Source organism: Lepidochelys kempii, chromosome 1 (assembly GCF_965140265.1).
Source record: "Lepidochelys kempii isolate rLepKem1 chromosome 1, rLepKem1.hap2, whole genome shotgun sequence".
NCBI classification, from domain to species: Eukaryota; Metazoa; Chordata; order Testudines; family Cheloniidae; genus Lepidochelys; species Lepidochelys kempii.
In genome coordinates, this window is record NC_133256.1 from 53013607 (window position 1) to 53039235 (window position 25629).

The following is a 25629-nucleotide window of genomic DNA, read 5'->3' on the forward strand; positions in this document are numbered from 1 at the left end:
CTTAGCCACTCCCAGTCTTTATTCAAGCCTAAGTTAATTGTATCCAATTTGCAAATGAATTCCAATTCAACAGTCTCTCGCTGGAGTCTGGATTTGAAGTTTTTCTGTTGTAATATCGCAACTTTCATGTCTGTAATCGTGTTGTAAGATGTAAGCACCTCTACAGTCCCAGGACTTGATCTTTTTCTTTACGTGTAACTTGTGCTTTTAAATTGCTCATGCCCCCTTCTATTTCCTTAAAAATTATTTATTTGTATTACCATAGGGCCTAGGAGCCTCAGTCATAGACACCTCACTGTGCTAGGCACTGTACAAACACAGAACAAAATGGGAATCCCTGTCCCAGAAGCTTATGGTCTAACATTAGCTACATTATTACACATTATAATCAATAAACATTTGCTCAGCAAACAAAGAGAGCCACCTGAGGGGATCTAGGATGTGTGGGGACACGGTATGGAGTTGGCTCATCCGTCCCTTCCACTCAACACATCCACGCACAAAGGATTCTCTTCATGAACAGGTTTGAGATCCACAATCTTGCCCACTGGGCAGATCAATTAAATCAATAAGGTCCAAAGCCATGTTTCTTTCTCAGGCACGGCCTTTGTATTAAGCACGTCCATCCGCTGACAAAAATCCATCACTGAATAGTGGAGGAGACCTGAGCGGACTGCGTCCTGGGTGACAAAGCCGTGATGTCACTAACAAAAATGAATAGTGCCTTTTTCTGGAATTTTTACTCATAAAAACGTAGGGCTGGAAGTGACCTCAAGAGGTGATTAAAATAGGGACAGCTCCCCTGTGCCAAAGCAGGTCCTCCCTGGTGAGCCAATTAAGGGGGCAGGGCTGAAGCTGGGCTATAGAGGCTCAGAAGAGGCTGCAGTGAGGGCAGAGTGGAGCTAGCCAGGGGAGCCACAGAGTGAAGCTGCAATGGTCCCCATGGAGCAGAAGTGGGGTTGGGTAAGAAGGCCCAGCTAAAGATTTGTTTGGGAGAAGTCAGGCTAGGCCTTCCATCTTCTCCAGCTCTTCTGAGAGCAGGAAGGGGCAGCACCGCTGGGAGGAGGGACTGTGCCCAGTTGAAGGCTGGGTGGAAGATTTCTTTTGTGTTTGTTTTTTCAAACTTTGTGTTAGTAAACAACCAGACCCCAAGAAGGGCTGTGATTGGAAGAGAGACTGTGTGGCGTGTCAGGAGCCCTGAAGAAAGGGAAAACAGAGGTGGGGCTCTGCAGAGGCACCCTGGCCACAAGGGGCTTCTCAGATGACTGCCACAGTGTTATATTCTTAAATCATATAGAGGAGGAAGAGACGACTGAGTTGCAATAAATCAGAAAGTCTGTAAGCCATAGAAAAGGGGCAGTTCCTGACAGCAGTAATTGCTTCAGAAAGGATGTGGATGAAGTGGACCACATGTTTGGCAATAAATTGTAATGATCAGCGCAAAACATTTGGTCATATTTGTTTCCAGTTATTAACGTGATAGGGCTGACGTGGCCGGGTAGAATATACTATACAGCAGGGCAGTTCCACATTGCGCAGTATTGTCCCAAAGAATAGAACAAAGTCACTCTTGGTCTGGAATAGAATGTTTCAGGGGGAGCTACTTCACACTAGCTAAATTATACTGGAATCGTCATTCCAGAATGGCTATGTGGGCAGTTTCCCCCATGTAGATAAGGCCAAACCTGAACTAAGCTCAGATCACCAAGTCAGCGAAAGACATCCTAGCATCCAAAAGCAATAACTCTTCATATGAAGCTGAAGTCTGCCTTTGGATGTAAGTCTATGACTCGCACTAACTGCAGTGGGAATCCCACGAGTGCACATGAAAGCAGAATTTGGCCTCCTAAATTTCTTCAAAAAGAAAAGGAGGACTTGCGGCACCTTAGAAACTAACAAATTTATTTGAGCATAAGCTTTCGTGAGCTACAGCTCACTTCATCAGACGCATGCAGTGGAAAATACAGTGGGGAGATTTATATACACAGAGAACATGAAACAATGGGTGTTACCGTACACACTGTAACGAGAGTGATCACTTAAGATGAGCTACTACCAGCAGGAGAGTGGGGGGGGGGAGGAGAAAACCTTTTGTAGTGATAATCAAGGTGGGCCATTTCCAGCAGCTGACAAGAATGTCTGAGGAACAGTGGGGTGTGGGGGGGGAGGGAAATAAACATGGGGAAATAGTTTTATTTTGTGTAATGACCCATCCACTCCCAGTCTCTATTCAAGCCTAAGTTAATTGTATCCAGTTTGCAAATTAATTCCAATTCAGCAGTCTCTCGTTGGAATCTGTTTTTGAAGTTTTTTTGTTGAAGAATTGTCACTTTTAGGTCTCTAATCGAGTGACCAGAGAGACTGAAGTGTTCTCCGACTGGTTTTTGAATGTTATAATTCTTGACGTCTGATTTGTGTCCATTTAGTCTTTTACGTAGAGACTGTCCAGTTTGGCCAATGTACATGTCAGAGGGGCATTGCTGGCACATGATGGCATATATCACATTGGTGGATGTGCAGGTGAACAAGCCTATGATAGTGTGGCTGATGTGATTAGGCCCTATGATGATGTCCCCTGAATAGATATGTGGACACAGTTGGCAACGGGCTTTGTTGCAAGGATAGGTTCCTGGGTTAGTGGTTCTGTTGTGTGGTGTGTGGTTGCTGGTGAGTATTTGCTTCCGGTTGGGGGGCTGTCTGTAAGCAAGGACTGGCCTGTCTCCCAAGATCTGTGAGAGTGATGGGTCGTCCTTCAGGATAGGTTGTAGATCCTGGATGATGCGTTGGAGAGGTTTTAGTTGGGGGCTGAAGGTGATGGCTAGTGGTGTTCTGTTATTTTCTTTGTTGGGCCTGTCCTGTAGTAGGTGACTTCTGGGTACTCTTCTGTCTCTGTCAATCAACAAAAAAACTTCAAAAACAGACTCCAACGAGAGACTGCTGAATTGGAATTAATTTGCAAACTGGATACAATTAACTTAGGCTTGAATAGAGACTGGGAGTGGATGTGTCATTACACAAAGTAAAACTATTTCCCCATGTTTATTCCCCCCCCCAACCCCCCGCTGTTCCTCAGACGTTCTTGTCAACTGCTAGAAATGGCCCACCTTGATTATCACTGCAAAAGGTCTTCCCACCCACCCACCCTCCTCCGCACCCTGCTGGTAATAGCTCACCTTATCTGATCACTCTTGTTACAGTGTGTATGGTAACACCCATTGTTTCATGTTCTGTGTGTATATAAATCTCCTCACTGCATTGTCCACGGCATACATCTGATGAAGTGAGCTGTAGCTCACGAAAGCTCATGCTCTAATAAATTGGTTAGTCTCTAAGGTGCCACAAGTCCTCTTTTCTTTTTGCGAATACTCAGACTAACAAGGCTGCCACTCTAAATTTCTTCAGACTGTGTTTAACGCAGCTGTCCACTGGAGGGCACCATTACTGCACACATGTACAGTTGCTGGGAGAATGTAAACCATTCATATTTACTACTACTGCTTTAGCGCTTATGTAGCAACCTCAGTACAGACAAACAGGATATGATCCCTGCATCCAGGAATTTACATTCTACATTACTAGTTTTTGCTGACTTTTTTTTTAAAGACATGAAAACTATAACTGAAGGCACAGAATACTGCCATCCACACAGTATGTATAGATGGATCGCAGATTCTTCTTCTTTATTTATATTCTAGCACATTGTGCTTATGGGATTATTTTAGATATTACTTTGCAGCCTTCGGCTAGTGCTGTGTTCTAGGATTCTTTTCCATGACTGCAGGCTTCTGTTTCTAAATGACACGTGATGAACGCCTTCTAGTTTTATTAACGACATAGTACTGCATCCGATGAAGTGAGCTGTAGCTCACGAAAGCTCATGCTCAAATAAATTGGTTAGTCTCTAAGGTGCCACAAGTCCTCCTTTTCTTTTTACTGGGAAAATGTAACTTCCCAAATCAGCTTTGTCTCTTGCACCCTTCCTAAGTTGTGCCGTTGATATTAACCATATTGTGCCGCTGTCATTACCTTATTATCATTAATACTGTCAAATAGGTTGTAGCCAGAATATTTTCTCTCACTTACAAAACTGCAGTGATTTGAATCATTTCCCCCTCGCCCCCCACAACCAAAGACAGACAAAGGACAGAAGAAAAGTAAAAGAGGTTCAGCATGGGGGGAGGGGTTGTAGAGTTGCTATGTCAGGCCAAAGTTGGCACCCTCTCTCAAACAGGCAGGAATTACCATGGGCTCCCCGTATGTCTTGAGTTGGGTTATGGAGGTGGAATTATTACTGTTTTGTCATGAATGAATGTGGCTTTTGGTACAGTTGAATCTGCATGGGAACAGGCTGCTGAAAGCACCCGTCTGCTGGTTGATCAGACTCTCTTCCCTCCTCACCATATATTCCAAACTGCATGTTGTTCGTGCAGAGGGACTGTTGACTGCTACACAGGGGGAAGGGACACGTGCCTCCTAGCCGGCTTTCTTTTCTCACCGCCCAGCACTTGTGTAGAGACAAAGCCAGCAGTGTTTTTACCACTAGGTTGACTAAGTCTCTCCTCAGAGCAAGCCTAGAGAGCACACTGGTAAAAAGGCAAGCAGACACCAGCACCCTGCCCACCATTGCTAACATCACTGGAGCTGTATCAGTGTACCAATGGTGGGAAACTTTAGGGCAGTGTTTCTCAAATGTGGCCACGAGGGGCTTTTCTTACAGCCTCATGGGCAGTGATTGGGTGGGGAGGGCAAAGCAGCAGCCCCTTCCCCAGGGCCACCAGCAGGGCTTGGGCCCCGATCCTCTCCCCCACCTCCGACACAAACATTGCGGGAGCAGACAGTTGGTGAAGTTCCCACTTTCTCGGGGATGGTGGGCTCGGGCTTTGGGCTTCAGCCCTGGGGTGGTGAGGGGCAGGCTCCAGCCATGGGGCTTTGGGCTCCGGCCCCAGTTCCTGGCCCCAAGCTCACCACCGCATTGCCCCGGCCTCTGCTGCCTCCTCAGGCCTTAGACTTCAGCCATGTGGCAGCAGTGGGTGGAACTTCGGGCTCTAGTCCTGGTTCCTGGCCACATGGCAGTGGGCTCTGTCTCTGGGCTCACCCCCCTCTTCGCCCCAGCCTCCGCCGGCAGCCTCCCCTGGCCACTCATTCACCTCCCCCCATTGCCCCCTGGCCCTCACTGCCTCCCCCAATCCTCCATCCATCCCCCACGTCGCCATCCGGCCCCCACCACATCCCTACCCACTTCCCCATCCAGGGCTTAATTTGTCCCCAGGTTTGCATAAGTCTGCCGTGAAAAGTGATATTAAGAAACATACAAATATCACTTTTCACAGCAGCAGACTTTGTAGACTAGCACGTCTCTAAAAAAGCAACCACAAAAGCAAAAGAAACAACAACAAAAAAGACAAGAATGTACAAAGCATCTTATCTGTGTTCCTGTTTTGTGCAGGTCCACTAAACAATAGGGACAACTGAACTTTTGTTTTTATTATTGAGTCTTCAAAACAAAAAACCCTACATAAATAAATTACAATGATTTGGCCATGTATATGTGCATATTTATTTGTTTTTCATAAAGTTAATTATTTTAGGAAAAATTATTAGGCCACTGAAAATGCCTTTGTGAGAACCCTTGCTTTGGGAGGTGGGGAGTGAAGGCTATTGTACACCAGGCCTAACTGCAACTTATTTAACTTGCTGTTTAAATGGCCGACCCTTTTCTAATGTGATTTTATTGTATTTTTGTGGGCCACCGCCTCCTCTGAGGTAAAATCAGCACAGCTCTGATTACGGTGGAGCAAGGTTCATGGTCCAGCTGATGCCACAAAAAATATTTCTTCTGCGTGGCTTTTTCTGAATTATTCTTTTACATGCAACATGTTTAGTTAAACACCAAAAGGCTGATACTTTAAAAGGTAACAATAGCATGAAGTGCTGCATTAACGGATGTACAGCTCTCTCCCTAGCCCTTTACAGAGACTCCACGTTTTACGGGGGTGGGTTTCACCCTCATTTCACGGCTGTAACAACCAAAGCTCAGAGGGGATCATTTAAAGCCTGGTCAGGCCCCATTCAACCGCAAACACAAAGCAATCAGTGAAACTGTAACTTCCACTTAAGCAATCGTGGCTCTTTCTCGCCTGACCCGACAGCTAGAGGCTCCGATTGATGGCTTGATAGTTCCAGCCTACTCCCCTTGCTACCAGGCAGCAGCATGGCCTGGGCTGGGGGGAGGGATGGAGGCGGCTCCACTGCACAAGTGACCCTTGGGAGGTGATCTGCAGGGAGCTAACAATGGCCTGGCCCCAGCCCCATGGCAGGAGCCCACCCTGCCCATGCTAAGGTCAGAGTCCTAGGTTGTCGGGGTTGGGAGGGCACTGCTCTACTGAGGGTTGACCAGGGCTGGGAGTCCCCACCTCTTTTCTCCTAGCTGAGGCTTCCCAGCCCCTCATCTATCCCCACACGTGTGGGGAAGAGAGCGGCTCCAAAAGCGCGGCAGAACCTGAGCCCTGTGCCATGGCCGCTGCCTCTTCCAGCACATCCCTGCACAGCGAGCTACAGTGCCCCCGTCTGTCTGGAGTCCTTCGCTGACCCTGTCATCCTGCCCTATGGCCACAACTTCTGCCGCCTCTGCATATAGGGCGGAGACATGGAAGGAGTGGACCAGCTTTCCCTGTCCCCCTGCTACCAGGTGAGCCTTCTGTCTGCAGGGTGCTCCTGCCCTGCGAGGTCACCTTCTCCTTAATTATCTCCTGGGGCTCCTTCAATGAGCCCAGCCTACCCACTTAGGCCTTCCTTTGAGGGAGTGCAGAGAGAGACTGAGATGGGCTTTAACCAAACACCCCCAAAGGTTGGTGTGATGGGATCCCTAGGGTACCACTGTGCTCCCTTAACTCTCCAGCCTGGGCTGTCTCTCACAATGCTTTGCGAGTGACAAGCAGCAACCCCCTCCAGGTGCTGTTAGTCACCTCATTTGTCATTGTCACTGGAAAACTAGCATTAGAGACTCTCAGACTTACGACATATTTCAGTAACAACCATACAGCAAAATCTCATAACTTCATACACACTAATGATGTGCATAGTTTGACAGAACAATGGGTTTCAGCAGGTCATGACTTTTCATATGATATCTTACTTGGTCTGCTTTGTATGAAATATATCATAATGATATGACATCAGTGAATATGGGGATTCCACGGTACTGCTCTGAGGTACAAATTGCCACACTTGGGATCTGCAAACTCCCCCAACCAGAAGCTTCTCCCCACCTCCAATAATGAGCATCTCATCTCTCTGAAGCTCTGCTCCTGCTCCCAAGACCTAAGGGTGTGGCATTAATTTACTCTTACAGCCTGGAGGTGGCTGAAAGGGGTCTGATCTTTAACACAAACACCTGGGAAACTGGCACTACTTACCTGGGTGAAGTTACACACATGCAGGGGCTGTATGTGTGTCTTATACACCCCTTCACGCTGAGGACTAAATGAAAAATGGTCATTGTATCTGCAAGGTTCTTGCCTGTTTGTTTGTGTCCCCACAGTCAATAAATCAATGTGGTTTGCACAGAACCATGTCTGCAAATAGCTAATTGTGTAGTGAATATGGGACCTTGGAAAATCAAGTAAGCCAAGATTCCATTCTGGAGTCTTAACTGCCCCCAGGTGCTCTTATTCCATTGGGATGAATGGGGAGCAGACACAGTTCTCTTTGGATGATTTGTATTGTTTGGTTGGAGGCAGTTTTTTTCAAGATTGGGTTGACAGTGCAGAAGTGAATTGGTTTGTGCTGTGATTGCCAAATCTGTGCTGGGTACTGCTCTGGCTACTTAACATGATGTTTGATGATACTAGGAAATGTTTCAGAGTGGCAGCCGTGTTAGTCGTTATTTGCAAAAATACTAGGAAACGTGTTTCTCAAACCCAAATAGCTGCTTTAAAATCTTACAGCTGCAGCTAGACTTCTGTAGAAAGTATAGGTCTGGCAAATAACCATCCAACTGAATTACTACAAGATAAATTCAGTTTCACATTACTGCAGTGGTTACCTGCTGGTTGTGGTTGTATCCTGGTGAGATGGTGCAGCTGTGTTGCAAACTCTTCATGTTCGAATATGTTACAACTGAACAGTTAGGTTATAATTTACAAGAAAAAAAATGATTTACTTCTCCCATTACCTCCCTTCTCCATTTCCTCTTTCTCTTTTGGTTTCCCACCCTGGAAATGAAGACAGAGGGACCAAAATGGGGACAGCTTCTGATTGATCAGTGCAGATATTCCAAACTATGAATGATTGTGTGATTATAATCTACTAACTGCTTATTTATAACAAATTTGAACAGTACAGAATGCAGCAAAAATCCTTGTTTAACCCCTAGCAAAAAACTCCTTGTTTGCATCTGCAATTTTCTCCTTTCTGTAAGAGCTTTGTTGGGTGAGGGCACGGGAGGATTTTGCTGAACATTTCAGTTTTAACTTCATGCAAATTGTCCTAACAGCTGCCATTGTGTATTCACACGCTCATAGATAGTCAGAAGAAGAGAAGCAGACAACAAAATAGTGGGTTGGGGCGGGGGGGGAGTTGGGCAGAAGATAAGAGTGGCACTGCCACACCTAGCAGCTAGACATGGTTGGAGGGGAAGAAAAGTTTTCCTTCCTCCCCTGCACACAAGCTAACCTCAGCAAGGCTGGAGGAGCATATGGATGAGACAGCAGCTAGCCAAGGTAGTTACTAAAAGCACAGGTATGTGGAAATGAATGTGGGGTTCCAAGGATGGTGCACTTCCCCCAATCAGTAGCTACATGGATGCCCTGCCTCACATATCTTCCTCTAGCCAGTAGGAATCTTTTTCTTTTCCGGACAAGCTTTGGTGGGAACATTCACTCTGATTCAGCATAGAATAAAAATTTAAGATGGGGCTTTCAAGGGGGCCGAAAAGAATTATGCACTCAACTGCTACTGATCTTCAGTGGGAATTTGGCATCCAACTCCTTAAGGGCCTTTTCAAAATCCCAGTTTAGTCCCTGGCTCATTAGTCTGCCCACTTGAGCTAATCCGTGTTGGCTTTTTAAAATGTCACTAATCTCTGCCATTTTGTAGGATCTTGAAAAATCACAGAATAAATCTCTGTTTTTATTGCAGGGAGCTGATGAACATAAGTATTAAAGCTCAACCTTACTGTGCACAGTATTGTAAATATCACACCTGAAAGAATGAATGCCCACATTTTAACCCTCACATCACTGATTGTTTTTGACAGGTTTTCCCAGATCCCAGTTTCACTAAGAATTTCTTGGTGACAAACCTAGGGGAAGAGATCACAAAGTTCAAGGCCTCCCTTCCTCAGCAAAATAATGTGGGTCATCAAAAGTGTGGAAAGCATAATGAAGAACTGAAGTTGTATTCTGAAACTGACCAGGTGTCTGTCTGTGTGGTATGCCAGGAATCCAGAGCTCACAGGTAAATGGGTTGGACTTGCTTTTCCCTTTTTAAAAGTATGTATATTCTCCTCAGCTTAGGAAGGGTAGCGTGCAAAAGAAATAATGTGGAGAAAAAGGCCAGTTCTTCCAGAGGAAAACCAGTGAGAATCTCTTCTCTGTAAAATAAGAATAGTAATATTTCCTTTCTCCCCACCCTTTGGCTGTCACATCTGTTCAGACTGTAAGCTTTTTGGGGTAGGGACTGTCTATTACTATGTATGTATATACAGTGCCTTGCACAATGAGACCCTGGTCTCCATGTCATTCATACGAATCTAGCCAATTTCAGATTTCTTTCCTTTTCAGTGAACTCTATTCAAATGGACCTTGTAGATCTACTCCTTTGGCCTGCCCTCAGTACCTTTTCAATATGAGAATGATAGCCAGTGACAAATTCAGTGCTGAATTTGTCACCAGGCTTATGAAAGGAGTGATTTATGCCATTATCTGTATGATCTCTATCAGCATCTCCAGCTATCACAAAGCAATACAAGATTCAGATAGTCATTGGTTCATAGTGACCTGGGACAAGAATTCTTTAGTGTGTCCCTTTCAGGACCATATGTATTTAAGACCTCCAGTTTACACACACAGGGCATTGCTACACTTAAAATGCTGCATCAGTGCAGCTGCAGCGCTCAACTGAAGACATCTTAATCCACCTCCCCAAAAAGCAGTAGCTATATTAATGGGAGACGCTCTCCTGTCAACATAGTGCTGTCTACACAGGGAGTTAGGGTCAGTTTAACTACAACACTTGGGTGTGGATTTTTCACACTCCTGAGCGATATAGTTATACTGACATAGGTTTATAGTCTGAAGCCAAGTCTACACTATCTATCTCCTGAAAGAGAGTCTACCTGACCTCTCCTTTTGTGGTCCAAAAGCTCTGCCTGACATCCTTCAGCATCGGGACCTCACAGTATCCTGTGCCAATAGTGGGCCATTGTCTTGCTCTCCATCTGAGACCACCAGAAAGGAAATAACTTACTACAATTTTTAGGTTTTTCTTCACTCACACCTCAAATCAGAAACCTTCTAGAACTCTGGGTTAGGTGTCCTTTATTAGATAGGTACAATATATGGCTACTAAGCTTGGGGGTTCTTGTTCTGTCGATGCAGAGGGGATTTCACCTGTCTCTAACTCTCATTTTGAAAAGGTGTTCAGAACAGGCCAAAGGACCAGAGCCATATTGTCTCTTTTGAACAGTCAATTGAAAAGCAAATAAATTTGAAATTGATGGGATTAAGCAGCACATAAGACAGGTCTCCTTCAAACAATGGGGGTTTCTTCTGTGGGAAACACATGAGGTGTTTCCTGTAGAAGAAATATACGAAGAGCTTGAGGTAATCACAAAAGGAGGAAATTGAAGCCCAATTTGGTGAGCTTATTCAGTTCTTGCTGAATGAGAAAAAAAGTGCTTTTGAAAGATCTCCAAGCTGAAGAACAGAAAGCCATTGCTATCATACAAAACACAATGAGAGACCATGAAGTGAAAATGAAATTATTGGAAGAAGAGATAGCAGACGTTCAAGAAAAGGTGTCTGTCTCATTCAGTGGAGGTACACTATTTACTTGTTACTTGCATCTGAATCCCAGACTGTTTCGTGTCTGTATGCTGTATTGGACTTTGGCTCAACAAACAAGTCAATATTATGGTCAGCAAAACCTTAGCAGATCAGTAAATATGAAAGAACATTGACTTTGGAAGATATACAACAGTTTAAATATTTTAGTTGAAATCCTTCTGCTACCTTGTTACAGAGATGTGCAGCGACAGGTGGAGGTTCCATGGAATGTCAGTTTGTTTGTTTTTTTAAAGGGGACTTCCAAAGCAACTTTGTGTGTTACGTTAGCAATTCCTGTGCTATCTAGATTGGGAGAGTCTATGGTGACTCGAGAGCTAATGAAAGGATAATATCAAACAGATCCAGAGGTGGAAAGTTAAGCAACTGAGAGGAGAAGGAATTTCTATTCTAATTGAATAAAACTCTTCTGGGGTGTGCATGTGCACAAACCCCTATTTAAATTCACAAAAAGAAGAGGAGGACTTGTGGCACCTCGGAGACTAACAAATTTATTTGAGCATAAGCGTTCGTTGGTTACAGCTCACATCCGATGAAGTGAGCTGTAGCTCACGGAAGCTTATGCTCAAATAAATTGGTTAGTCTCTAAGGTGCCACAAGTACTCCTTTTCTTTTTGCGAATACAGACTAACACGGCTGTTACTCTGAAACCTATTTAAATTCAGTAGTTAGTTTCTATTTTGGAGAAAGGATGTCTTTGTTAAGGATTCAACATGCCTCTCTTAATTTAAGATGTGAGATATTAACAATATACAGATATTAACAATATCCTGTAGATTCTCGAGGGGAGAGCTGATATTTCTTAATGCCAAAAATCAAGCAGAGATGAAACCTAATAGAAGAAACATCTGGGCTGTCTTATAAGTAAGGAAGCTAAAAATGGCACAAACCCAGTTTTTAAAAAACCTTTTCAGATTACCTTTAGAGAGTGATCCATGAAAAGGTCTGAGTTGTGAGCTCATGTGTTTCAGGGGCATAGTGACAGACTCCCAACTAAACAGCTGTTTGTCACAGCTATACAAACAAACATTATTCTATATCCAAATAAGCCTGCCCAGACAATGGTACTATGAACTCCCACGAAATAATGAAAATTGGAAAAAAGCAAACTTTTGACATGATCCCATCGTACATTTTGGGCTGTGCCAGCTGAGTGCACCATTTCTTCTCTTAGGGGGTGGCAACTTGTTACTTTAAACACTGGCTGAATTGCATATCCATCTCATCTTAAATTGACAAAACTAATTAAGTTCTCCTTGAAGGGGCAGGGGACTGGGTGTAGGGGTACTGATCATTATTTTTCTTCCTTCTCTGTGCTCTGGACAGAGTGCGAGGTGACCCATTAGTACTGGTGCCTTGCTCCAGTTACTGACGGAGATCACCCTATAACTGCATGATTGCTGATCTTGTATATCAGTGGTACATGGATCATTTGAGTCTTGACTTAGAAGTGCCCAGAGAGGAACACCAACCTCTTCCGAAAAATCTCAGTAGGTTTTGCATGTTCCACTTCTGTGTTTTCATTAGATCCCACATTAGCCTCTTCCTTGCTCATAAAGTATGAGAGAGCTTTTCAGTTCTGCAGACTTTAGTTTGCCCGGGTTCTGCTGCCGAACCATAGTCCCAGGAGAACACGAGCCCAGCCTCTTTGGAGAACTTTCTTTGGCATGAATTGTTGCTATTTTCCTATAATACAAATTGGCTCCAAGATGGACATGATAGCATTTACTGCTCAGTGTGCTTTGATTTAAGGATTCCGTAGGACTTGAAGGAACTGATGTAATGGTGACCAGGGGCCAGTTAGTCTCAGCATTGCATAGTCAAAATGGGAATGACTGGGGAAGTGTGGACCCAGATTAATCTCCGTTCTTTGGGGGTCTTCTTGAGACATCTCTTGCCAGCTTTCAGCACAGCCTTTGTGTCCCTCAGGGTCAACTGTCTGTTCTCCAAAAGGCAGTGGAATAATTTCTTCATGACCTCTCTTCCTCCTTGTTGACTGCTGGATGGGGAATGTGGAAGCTGGTCGAAGGAGCAGTGAAGGTAGGAGAAGTCACAGTAAATTTCTGAGCTGAAGAAAACTAACTATATCTATTTATCTCCACTATAATCTGGAAATTCCAAAGTTGGCAGCTGCTACAAAACCTGCACTGCCATTCCCTAGCTTGCTTTAATCTGGAGCAAAGTTAAATGTTTTTCTCTGCCCACAACAAACATATATGACTGTTTTTAATTTTTTTTGGTTCACAGGATATATATTCCACTTTTTCAATGTTAGTGAACCTTCTGTGAACCCCATCGTCCACAGTGTGCTGCAGTGACTGGTGACTTCAGAGATGGGGATTGGTCCTGCTTTGAGCAGGGGGTTGGACTAGATGATCTCCTGAGGTCCCTTCCAAACCTGATATTCTGTGGTTCTGATTCGATGATTCTAAGGGCTGAGTAACTGGCAGGGGACTGGAGTTGAATATGAGGCTTTCAGTGGGTTCCCTTAGTTGATCTTATCCAGGGGTGAAAGTACGTTGAGCGACTTACCGGTACGCTGGGGCCAGCTCTGGCCCCCGGAAGGGGCAGGGCTTGGGGCAGAAGGGGTGGGGCTGAGGGAGTCAGAGCCAGCCCCAGCCCACCCTGTAAGGTAAGTGCCCCCTCTACTTCTACTTCTACTTCTACTACTACTTCTTCTTCTCCTCCTCCTCCTCCTCCTCCCCCACCGGGGTAGCAGCAGCAGCCCGGGGCTCCAGGGGCTATTTCAAGGGCCTGCTTCTACTGCCCCAGTCCTTTAATTGGCTGCTGGAGCCCTGGGGAAGCGGTGGGGCTCCAGCGGCTATTTAAAGGACCGGGGGCGGCAGAGGCAGCTGGAGCCCCGGCCCTTTAAATAGCCCCAGGAGCCCCCGCTACCCCAGGGCTCCGGGGGCTATTTAAAGGGCCTGCGGCTCCCCTGCTTCTACTGCCCTGGTCCTTTAAATAGCCCCCAGAGCCCTGGAGTAGTGGTGGCGGGGCTCCGGCTGCTATTTAAAGGGCCGGGGCAGTAGAAGCAGGTGAGCCCCGGGCCCTTTAAATAGCTGCCGGAGCCCTGCCGCCACTACCCCAGGGCTCCAGCAGCGGGGCTCTAGAGGCAATTTAAAGGGCCTGGGGCTTCAGCCACTGCTGGGAGCCCCAGGTCCTTTAAATTGCCCCTGGGGAAGCCGGGTTGCCCCAGTACGGTGCACCGGCTCTTGCTGATACGCCATACCTGGGCATACCAGCTTACTTTCACCTCTGACCTTATCCCTTTAAATCAAAAATAGTTGTAAAGTGCAGGACCTCAGTCAGTGCAACCACCGACTTCAGTTTTGTAAAATAATGTGTGGAATTTGTGCTGGTGAAGGCATCAGCTTGAGAGCTCTGCTAAATGAAGAGTCCTCCATCTTGTCCCCTTCCCTGCCTAGTCTCTTAATGTCAGCCTCCCTGCACTCTGTTCCTGGGACTTCTTTCTGTGGTGGAAATGCCACTGTCATTTGAGAATGTCATTCTGTCATTTCAGAATTGGGGTAGGAAGAGCCCAGTTCTGGACCTTCTCTTGCTTACAGGACAATAGGGGCTGCTGCAGCTCCAGATAAACATAGATGTTGGCAGGACCACCTGGCCAACACCTTCTTCTATCACCACTCAGTGACCGTCTCAGGCCCCATGCCTGCCTGACCCCTACATCTACAGAGCAGGGTTCAGAAACCCTTCAAAGCGCTGCCAGTCAAAATCAGTACTCTTAATAGTCTTGATTTACCCCACCGCTGGATGGTCCCTGTAATTTCAGCCCTGCCCTTATGCAAACTGGAGAAGGTGACAACTCTACTGCCCACAAAGGTGCCAACTAGACCCAATTATATTCTTTGTCACGTGGAGATAAATGAATGGTGACCAGGGCTATCTGTCTTAGCTATGTATAGGGCATCCATCACTGTAGTACCTGAGCGCAACACTATCTTTAATGGATTTTTCCCCTCCCAATTCCACCTGTGAGGCAGGGAAGGGGAACCTCATTTTACAGATGGAGAACTGAGCCAGGGGGAGACTAAAGTCACACAGGAAGTTTGTGGTGGAGGAGGGAATTGAACCTGGGTTGACTAAATCCCAGCTTGCCAGTCCATGCTTCATCACCATGTAGGGCCCTAAGCAGCCATGAGCTATTAGTAACTTTCAGTCATGACTGAGGTGGACAGAATTTGACTTGGTGACTTTCAAGTGAAAGGCTCTGGCCCCAAACTTTCAAACCTGGGTGCCTATAACTGGGCTCTTAAACCTACTGACATCAGTGAGCCAGGCCACTTCTATTTAAATGCCCAAATGTGGATTTAGGAGCCTAACTTTAAGCAGCCAGGTTTAAAAGTGTTGCCTCTGTGTCCCATTACCTATTTCATGAGCCTTCTAGTCTAACTAAAACTGATGTAAGCAGTGTCAGGATGAGCTCCACCCTGACATCTGGTGGTAAGGTGTGGCAAGTTGTGGAAAAGAACTTCAGGGGCCGATCTCATTTGCATAGGCACACCCACCATGCCTAGAATGAGACCATAGCTGCCCAAATGGTCACTTTGGCTGCTGTGGGATCCCCAGTGTCTCTGTTATTGGGGCAGGAAGAATAAATTGTTATTACCCTGATTATGGGAACTGTGCTTGGAACTGTACGTGGCCTTTTGTTATGATGGAGGGATTCACCATCAACTAAGTAGCACTCGCTAGGCAAGGGTCATGGGTTCCAAAACTGTGTGAATGGAGAGAGGCTGGGGACAAGTATTAATACTTGGTGGCATGGGCCCCTTGGGGAGGGCCTTACATGCTGATTGCACTTCCTCCTCTCTCCACTGTGGAATATCAGAGCTAATTTTGATTTCATTAGAAGTCTAGTTATAGGCTGCTGAGCTCACTTTGGGCTGACAGTGCACCAGCACTGGGGCTCCCCTACTATAAGCTGAATTCACCTAAGAGCTGAAATCACTGAGTGTTGTGTTAAGTAGTGGGGGAGCCTGAAGATATATTGTGGAGCAGTTTGCGGGACGGCTGGTGAAGCAGTTCGACGCAGAGCAGTGTGTGGATGGCAGGAGCTGCTTGTGGGCCGTGGAGCTGAGTGAAGGAGTTCGTGGGGCGGCTGGCGGAGCGGAGTGCAGCTGAGTGAAGGAGTTCGTGGGGCGGCTGGTGGAGTGGAGCGCAGCTGAGCGAAGGAGTTTGTGGGGCGGCTGGCGGAGTGGAGCGCTGCTATGGAGCTATGGGGCGGTCAGCTTCAGATCACGTAAGGTGCCTCTTACCCCCGTCCCATTTCCACCCAGGTTGGGAGGTAAAGCTCCGCAGATAAACTTTCGAACTCCGGGGCTGTCCTGACCAGGGACAGAGACTTTTGGGGCATTGGACTTTTTGGGACTTTGGGTGATTTGGGGTTGCTGGACTCAAGAACTAAAGGGAAAAGGGCATGCCCCAATTTGCCTGGGGTGGTTTTTTTTTGCTCATGGGTTGTGTTATGAATCCTGTTGGTGGTGTTTCCCCAACATAATGCCACATTGTTTCTCTCTGTTATTAAAAGACTTTTGCTACACTCAGACTATGTGCTTGCGAGAGGGGAAGTTTTGCCTCTTGGAGGCGCCCAGCGGGGGTGGTATATATTTGTCCCAGGTCACTGGGTGGGGGCTCGAGCCAGTTTGCATTGTGTTATTGGAATGGAACCCCTAGATATTGAACCCGGCCCTTGTTGCTGCCAACTCTGACGGGCAGAAGGGTTACACTTATGTTTGATGTTGAGAATTATTTTTCTTCTGCAGTTATCTACCAGCAATGCCCAGTTTCAACAAGTATAAAGTGATTCCTCATTGGCATAAATTCAATGGAACAATCCAATATGCTGCTTAGAAAAAAGGGTTTGCAGATCTCAGTCCAGGTACTGTCCCCTGTTTTTTTCTTTTTTTAAGAAAGTTGATTTGCCAAAATGCATCCTGTCTCGTACTTAGCAGCTACATTATTGCTAGAGAAACTGATCTGCAGGTATGTGTAACACTGTATGTATGTAATAAGAACTAATCCAGTACAAAGAACTCATAAGAGCATTTTATAGAAGAAAAGCATGAGCAAGTCAAACTATCCAGCTTTAGCAGTCTTGCCATTACTAAAGGGCATGTAGGGGGCCTTTACCCCTCCCCACAACCAAGTGCATGGAACTATGGCTCTGTTCCCTGACACACTGGCTAGCAGAGAGAAGCTGTACCCTAAACAGGGTTGCAGTAACCTCCTTTACACCTCAGAGCAGGGAGAAGTGGGGAAGGAATTTCAGCTCTCTTAGCCTCAATTCTTTCCTGCAGCTTTTCCTGCAGTAGTGTAACTGCATGCAGCCCATCCTCCACCCCCTTTCCCGGACTAGTGATTGGGACACGATCTAACTGATAATTAGTAAGTAAATATATTACAAATCCAAAATGAAGCATGTTTCTGAAAACGAAAGGCCTTGAAAGTTAAAGCAAGTTCATCACAGGAGGACAGTGCTCCATCATTGTGACCATCTTTAGCCTTTTCAACAGAAATTCCATAGGGACTTCTGCTTCACTTGATGGCATAACAACATCTTATCTGTCCATTTCTGTTGTGCCAATCTCATAAATTTTTATTTATTTATTCTTGGAAAGGTTCTGTGCTTTGTATGTTAGTTTCTCAATTAAAAACTTTTCTAGTGCAAAAAGGAAGAACGCAGATGGTTTAAAATGCCATTTGTAACACAAACCCCTTTAAAATCACTGGGACACACAGAGGTCCATGCTAGATGGTCCTACTGAAGAATCGGGGCCATTAATGTTTTCACTCTTTACTTTAGGACATTTGGCTTGCCTCTTTGATTGTTTTACAAATTAAGGGGAAATCTGTTCCATTGTGTCTTGAAATGTAGGAATGAAATTTTTTAAATTAAATTATAAAAATGAAATGAAAATGGATTTTGGTGGTATTTCATATTGTGCCATAATAATGCCTATCTCTCTATACAGATACGCTCCTCCACACCCCCACCCTGAGCTCTCACTGTGGCCTAATTCCTTGACTCAGGAGCCAGCAGGTTGGCAGAGGGCAGACCCTGTCCAGAGCTCAGACTGGGGAAAGAGCCAGAAGGCGGTGAACAGCAGGAAACATGGCTGGGTGGGTAGAGGCCTCACTTCATGGAAGGGAAGTGGGAGGCATGTGTTTTTGGGGACAGGGGAGATGGGGAGCTGAAGAGAAGTTGAGTTTGCTTGGCAGTCTAAGTGATGAAGAGTTTTTGTAAGGAAATTTCAACAGCGGTTTTGTTCAGAAGCTGGTCTCGATGAGGAGCAGCATATACAGAGGCTGTGCTGCCTCTCTGCAAATGCCATTTCTTCACACTATTTTCTACACCGTCTACAGTCTACCCAGCTGTGAGAGAACAGAAGAAGGGTGAACCTAGATTCCTATATGGAGGGGGTATAAGGAAGAGCCTTACCCTACTGCCGGCCTGTGTTTACCCTGGCACTGGCTTTCTATATATGATATAACTATAACCATAAATAGCAGAGTTTTCACAGTGTTCTGTATGCAAGTGCCCCATCTACGTGTGTAGAGAGACAATTAAAAGTTGTGGTAGCCTTGGGCTCCAGGCCTGTGCTTTTGGGTTCCGCTAGAAAGTCTGGCAGCACTTGGAACATTTCTGCTATATTTATTCATTCCTCTCAGTTAGCTGCATTGCGAGGAACGGCATAGTTTTCTTCAGCTTTCTAAAAATAGGCGACCCAGGTTTCTGTTACTTACCCACTGAATTTGGGGTTGTGTGAGGGTTAAGGTGCATGCATAAGACTCTTATCTTTTTTTTTCTTCTGAAAGACTGTTTAAACAAATATGGATTTCTCTCCCAACCCTTTCAGAGCCATGAATAGATACCTGATAAGCTGACAGGTTTCAGAGGAACAGCCGTGTTAGTCTGTATTCGCAAAAAGAAAAGGAGTACTTGTGGCACCTTAGAGACTAACCAATTTATTAGAGCATAAGCTTTCGTGAGCTACAGCTCACTTCATCAGATGCATATCGTGGAAACTGCAGCAGACTTTATATACACACAGAGAATATGAACCAATACCTCCTCCCACCCCACTGTCCTGCTGGTAATAGCTTATCTAAAGTGATCATCAGGTGGGCCATTTCCAGCACAAATCCAGGTTTTCTCACCCTCCACCCCCCATACACAAATTCACTCTCCTGCTGGTGATAGCCCATCCAAAGTGACATGTAAACCCAGGATCTATTCCCATATCAGATTTCTGAGCACCCAAAATTAGGATGTATAATTTTGGGCACTCAATGTAATTACTTTTGAAAATGTCCCAGAATGTTTGCACCTGGCACTACATCAGCGAAGGCTCGTAATGGGACAACCCAGCTCCCCTTCAAAAAGGAGCTCTTCCAGTTAACCCAAAGGGAGCCTCTGGCAAAGCCAGTAGGACGTATGTCACAGCTGCAAGTTGTACTTCTATCGTGCTGCGCCCCGAGTTCTCTAAATGGATGGAAGTGTAGGAGGGTTGTGCCAGCTCCCAACTTTAGCAAGATGTCCTTTCCTGCTTGCCTTGGACTGAGGGACCTGCTGCTCTTGTGGCACCATCAGTTAGTGTAGCAAGAAGACTTTTCGTTTTAAATGATTTAGCTTAATGAATTGTAGTTTAATGAGAGTGTGACATTGTTGACCACTGTAGAGCAAATGTCATGGGTAGTGTGGGATGGAGGAGCTGGGTGAATTTGGAATGGGCCACTAGAAGGGAGAAGCGGGGGGTAGAGATTCTCAGACCCTCCCAACAGAACAAATTTTGCAGAAAAGGACATGGGACAGTAGTGGTAGTTCTGATAGCAAGTATCATGGTCTCGCTTTGAATATAAATACAGCCTACATATTCTTAGACAACTGCCTTATATGATGTTAATAATTAAAGGATCAGACTTAAATGTTATATGCCAAAGGGCAGTTTATCACTAGAAAATGTGGGCAGTTCTCATGGGCTCACTTCTTGTTTTTAGTTGTCAGTGAATCAGATGGGCAATTTTCCCTTTTCTTTTGTCAATAAAACCGTGTTTATGAGTCAGTTTTCCAGGAAAGGGCTCCTAAGATTAGACCTGATGGTGGTTTTAGCTAATGCTTCTGTATTGCCTTTAATAAAGAACTGGTAACAGCACAAACAGCTAGGTGTTAATTACTTCTATGGATTTAAATGGCATCTGTGTGTTCAACCCTGCATGGTACTGATTGCGCCCAACTTCCATGGCTCTCATTAGGAGATGGGGGTGCTCGGCCTCTCAGGAGACGTGCTCTCCACTTTGTAGGATGGGGTCCTGGAATTACAGTGATTGGTTCAATGCCATGGCCACAGGTGTCTCTGTCCCTTTCTGAGGCCGAGCTAAGGCAGAAACTTGTGTTACTCCTTCTAGTTAATGGACTTAGGGTTAGCGTCACAAAGGTACTTAGGTATGATGATGCTGAGTGTCACAACACTTAACTGTTAGGTGCCTGGAAAGTAGAGTGACCAGATAGCAAATGTGAAAAATCGGGATGGGGGGAGGGGGTGGGAATAAGTGCCTATATAAGAAAAAGTCCCAAATATCAGGACTGTCCCTGTAAAATCGGGACATCTGGTCACCCTACTGGAAAGTCACAGGAATTCACAAAGCCTGCATTACACAGCTGGGCTCCCTATACAATGAATGGGGAGAGAGAGGTTCCTTCGAATACCATTCACAAAAGCCAGCATGCTTGGTGATGTGGGTTAAACCCCGATGCTCTCACGGAGATAGGAGTCTAAATCCAGGCCCTAGGGAGACCCCTATCTCTGCTAGCAATCCAGAGCCAGGAGCCCACTTTGGAGTTAGTCGCCTAAGGCATTTTATTTATTTATTTATTTGCAAGGAAGGGGGTGGTTGTCCCCAGTGCGACAGCTTGAAGAGTCATTTGGGTGAGAAAGGGAGAAAGCAAGCATGAGACTGACACTGTAGCCTAGGGTCAGGGCACTCATCTGGGCGGTGGGAGTCAGAGGATCCAGTCCCCCTGGGCTGATGACTCCTTGTTTATTTATAGTGGAACGGCTTCCTCAGGAGAGACAAAGGGAGCCCTACATCAGCATGTTCTGTAGCTCAGTGGGTAGAACGCACCCCAGTGAGGTGGCAGAGCCCTGTTCAGATCCCTTCCCCCTCCCCCTTAAGGCAGAGGTGGGGATTTTAACTGGTTGTTTTCTATATCCCATGTGGGTACCTAACCATTGGGCTAAAAGTCTTCTTCCCTCTCCTTGACTCTTTTCTGTGAACTTGCTTGAGGGACCCAAGCTGGTAGGTGGCCTACCAGATCAGGCCCTGCACACAACTGAACAACCGGCCTCCCTGGCTCATGAATCGCTCTGTGGCTTAGGCAGGAGACTGGCGCCTGAACACCGAGTGGGAAGTAGTGGTGCACAGGCCCGCAGGCAGAAACATAGGTGCCTAGGGAACTTCTATTGCAAACACATAGGCTCCAAGTGCTTTCAGGTGCCTACAGCTGTCATATGGAGTTTTGGGAAGTGCAGTGGAGCCTAAAACTGGGACTTAGGTGTGTAAGTCTGGGATTTAAGTACCTAAGTACCATAGGCACCAACTCTGTGGGTGCTCCGGGGCTGGGTGCTCCGCACCCACTGGCCACAGCTGTTCAGTAGCACCACTGCTGATCAGCTGTTTGGTGGTGCCCCCGATGAGCTAATCAGGGGCATGACCAAACAGCTCTTTGGCCATGCCCCCAAACAGCTGTTCGGTGGCTTGGGGAGGAGTTTGGGGGAGAGTGGTGGGAAAGCGAGGGCCTCAGGGAGAGGGTGAAGCGGCGGGCTGGGAAAAGGCAGAGCAAGGGCGGGGCCTTGGGGAGGAGGCAGAGTGGGGGCGAGAAGAGGCAGGGTGAGGTCAGGGCCTCAGGGGAACAGGTGGAGTGGGGGTGGAGCACCCCTGGGGAAAACTAGAAGTCGGCGTCTATGCTAAGTACTTTTGTGACTCTAGCTCTTAGTCCTTCAGCTCAAGTGGTAAATATCTACTTTGCAACTAGAGAGCACCAGTGCAATCCTTGCCCGTGATCCACACAGAAGAGGGCGGAGGCTGTTGCAATAAATTTTATAGAAAACCTTTAGAAACTATTCTTGGATCATCTTAAAGATGGATCACTAACATGAGTGCCCCAGTCTTGAATAAGGACTTTTGTGTCTAAATAGTTGGAACAAATAAATGAATCAAAGCTTTATTTTTATTGTTACCTAGTGGGAGGCAGGTGACCCAGATTCTATGCTCAGCTCTACCGCTGACCTGCTGGGTGATCTTGGACAAGTCATTTCACCTCTCTGCCTCAGTTTCCTCATCTGTAAAACAGGGACAATGGCCCAGGAACCTTGGTCTGTCAAGTGCTTTGAGATCTAAGATGAAAAGCACTATATGCGAGGTCAGTATTATTTCTATCGCTCTCTCTCCCATTCTAAAGAGCTGAAGCAGAGGGCTAGCATCAGCATCACTACACTCACCTTTCATCCCTAGAAGCCTGGGCTCATATGTGCCTTAAACCAGACAATGAAAATGGGCTTCTTATCTGTTTTGGGATAGGAACAACTGACCAAATCTAGGAATAAGTAGCTTGATTTTGCTTTAATTTTAAAATTAATTTGTTTTCATAAGAATATGTAAGGGGCCATTTCTCTGAATGCATCTTTTCATGATGCTGTCTCTGAACACACAGAATATATTAGCCCCTTGTAATACAAGCAAGAAGCTTAGAAGGCCATTGGTTAAAAGGACTGTGTTTCTGGTCTCCTACAGATACAAACAAGCAATAAAAGCCTAACTCCCTGTAGATAAATCTTATCTTGTACATACAGTGAAAAAGGCCTTGACATGAAAATGAAGAGAGAAAAGAAGCAGGATGTGTCACCTAATTAAAATCAGAGAAGTGACTGTTATCACATAAAGAAACTGTCCACTCCAACTCCAACCAGCATGTAGAAAGTGAGGGGCAGGGGTGGAGCTGGGATCAGAGAACTGTGCTTATTGACCTCTTTAGACACATTTTAATTTTGAACCATTCTTCAAGGTTATTCACATACCTTATTGCAGTTCAAGCTTTCCCAGCTATTGTACCCCTTTCAGGAGTCTAATTCTCTTGTGTACCCCAAGTTTTACCTCACTTAAAAACAACTTGCTTACAAAATCAGACATAAATACAAAAGTGCCACAGCACACTATTACTGAAAAAATGTTCACTTTCTTATTTTTACCATATAATTATAAAATAAATCAATTGGAATGTAAATATTATTCTTACATTTCAGTGTACAGTATATAGAGCAGTATAAGCAAGACATTGTCTGTATGAAACTTTAGTTTGTACTGACTTGGCTAGTGCTTTTTAATGTAACCTGTTGTAAAATTAGGCAAATATCTAGATGAGTTGATGTACCCCTGGTCGAAAACCATTGTCTTAGTGACATGTCCACTAATCTCACTAACAGTCACTGTCCTGTCAAGGAAATTGAACTGTGCCCTTATAACAATTGTCCAGATTTTGGAGAAAAGAGACTAAAACAAGATGAAATAAAAGAGGATGTGGGCCTCCAGGACATCCGTAAAGTGTGCCCAGGTCCAACTGAATGGATGTCTTTAATTTGTGCCTGCAGCAAACATTTGTTCACATCACAAACCCAGCACATAATCGGGTATGGTGCAATGCAAGCCTCAGGCTTTGCTCAGGAAAAGTCCAGAGTGTGATAGTTGGAGCATTCCAGGCCAGGACGGAGCTGCATTGGAGGAGTTCCATTTTCAACTTTGCTGAGTGATGCCTGTGTTATACGTGGCTGTTTCTCATGTTTCCATAATCCCTACATTCAAGCAGTATTGAATTAGTATTGAATCACACGGGAAAGAAACTTTCTTACTAGAACAAAGTTACAGTCCGATAGAAAAAAGCACCATTTGTTTTATTCCCCACTCAGAATGAAGAATTGGCGTACTGCAATTGTTTTTGTCATGCCGCCTTTTTCATGAAACTGGTTTTAAGGATTGCATTTTCAGAACTTACACTATTAAAGTAGGCATCATATTATGAGAACTTCCCTCCACATTATTTTAAATGACTAACATTTGAAAATATTGCAGATGCAAAGAATGTGGGCAACAGAGGCTGAATAATAACATGCAAAGTCTTGATTAGGTCTGGAATGCGCATCCCCGGGCTATGTTTTTACATCTCTGGAACCTTCAGTCAGTATTGATTGCATAATATTGAGGGTTATTAATGAGTAACCCTGGGATAGAGACTGATAACTGATGTAATCTGTGGTCAGCTCCGTTCTAACCACCACCATCTCAAAGGGAGGTTGGTAATGTTCTTCTGATAGATCTTTTTTGCAGCAAGGAAATTTATGTTGCAGAGGTTTTTGATGGAAAGGCTGGTATTTGTGCTGGGCATTTGTGCATTCTTGTGCAATGCAGAACAAGCGCCATCGTAAGTATATTGCTTATTAATTTTCTGCATGACAAATGCCATGGGACAGAAAGCATAGCTGGCTGACCCTCAACTCCCTATCTCCTTCTCATGAAACCCAGATTCTATAGTCTTGTATTGCTAGTATTTTAGGGACATAGGCATCTGGATGAAGATGATCTATAACTCAACATAGATAAGATGGAAGTGATACCTGTTGACATATGGAAGCATTTGGCAGAATGGATAGTATAGGGCAGGTATTGGTACCATCAGTTGAAGATACATGTTTTCAAGTATAAAATACACATATTTATACAGTGTTATTAATGCACTGCCTGGTATTACTTCCAGATATGTAGGCGGGAGCCTGTCTAATCTTGCTCTCTATTAAACTGGGCATTGGTAGTCATTATTAGTCTACAAGGTCCACCCTTTCCCCCTTTGCATGTGAAATGAATTTGGGGTAGGGCTGGTGTGGTGATTCAGGGTGGCTGAGAATTGTGAGGAAGGGGTTGATTGATTTCTGTTGTATTTATGTCGTCGCTGGGTTGGTTTGATCTGTGGGAATTGAGATCTGTTTATTTAAGTGTCTTTTGAAAAGTTTGCACTGGATGGGTGCTTTTTTAGTATCGGTTTTAAAAAAAATCCACATAAATCAGTAAATAGTCTATTCTATCTGGTTTTAGATTTCTTATTACTGCACCAAATCTGGTACATGTGGGAGTACATGAGACAATAACCGTTCAAGTACATGGAGCACAGAGCTCTGTCAAAGTTACAGCATATTTCAAGGATGAGATAGAAAATGAGCTACTATCAGACATCACTGTCTTTACCCTCAACAAAGAGAACAACTATCAGGAAATGAAAAAAATTATGGTGAGTCAACAATTATGCTAGTAACCAAAAGCTGTCACTTAAAAAGCTGTCTGCAGACATATCATCATGAGCTGGGACTTTGTGAGATCACTGACTAGACGGGATCAAAGCTCGGATAGGAAAACGTAAGCTCTGTTTGGAGTGGTATTGCCGGTTCAGATGGTGGCACTCTGTTTTCTGAGTCTATACTACTAAAGAAGTGCCCCAGCATGG

The 25629-nt window shown here is 45.2% G+C and overlaps 1 protein-coding gene across 1 annotated transcript in view; it reads left to right on the forward strand.

The window, feature by feature from the left end:
• The first annotated feature begins 24490 nt into the window (after window positions 1–24490).
• LOC140907924 (complement C4-like) overlaps window positions 24491–25629 on the forward strand; it is a 94460-nt gene continuing 93321 nt past the window's right edge. The window contains exons 1-2 of the mRNA XM_073335234.1: window positions 24491–24555; window positions 25224–25416. Of these exons, the coding sequence (XP_073191335.1) occupies window positions 24491–24555; window positions 25224–25416 (258 nt within the window). The remainder of the gene's footprint in view (window positions 24556–25223; window positions 25417–25629) is intronic.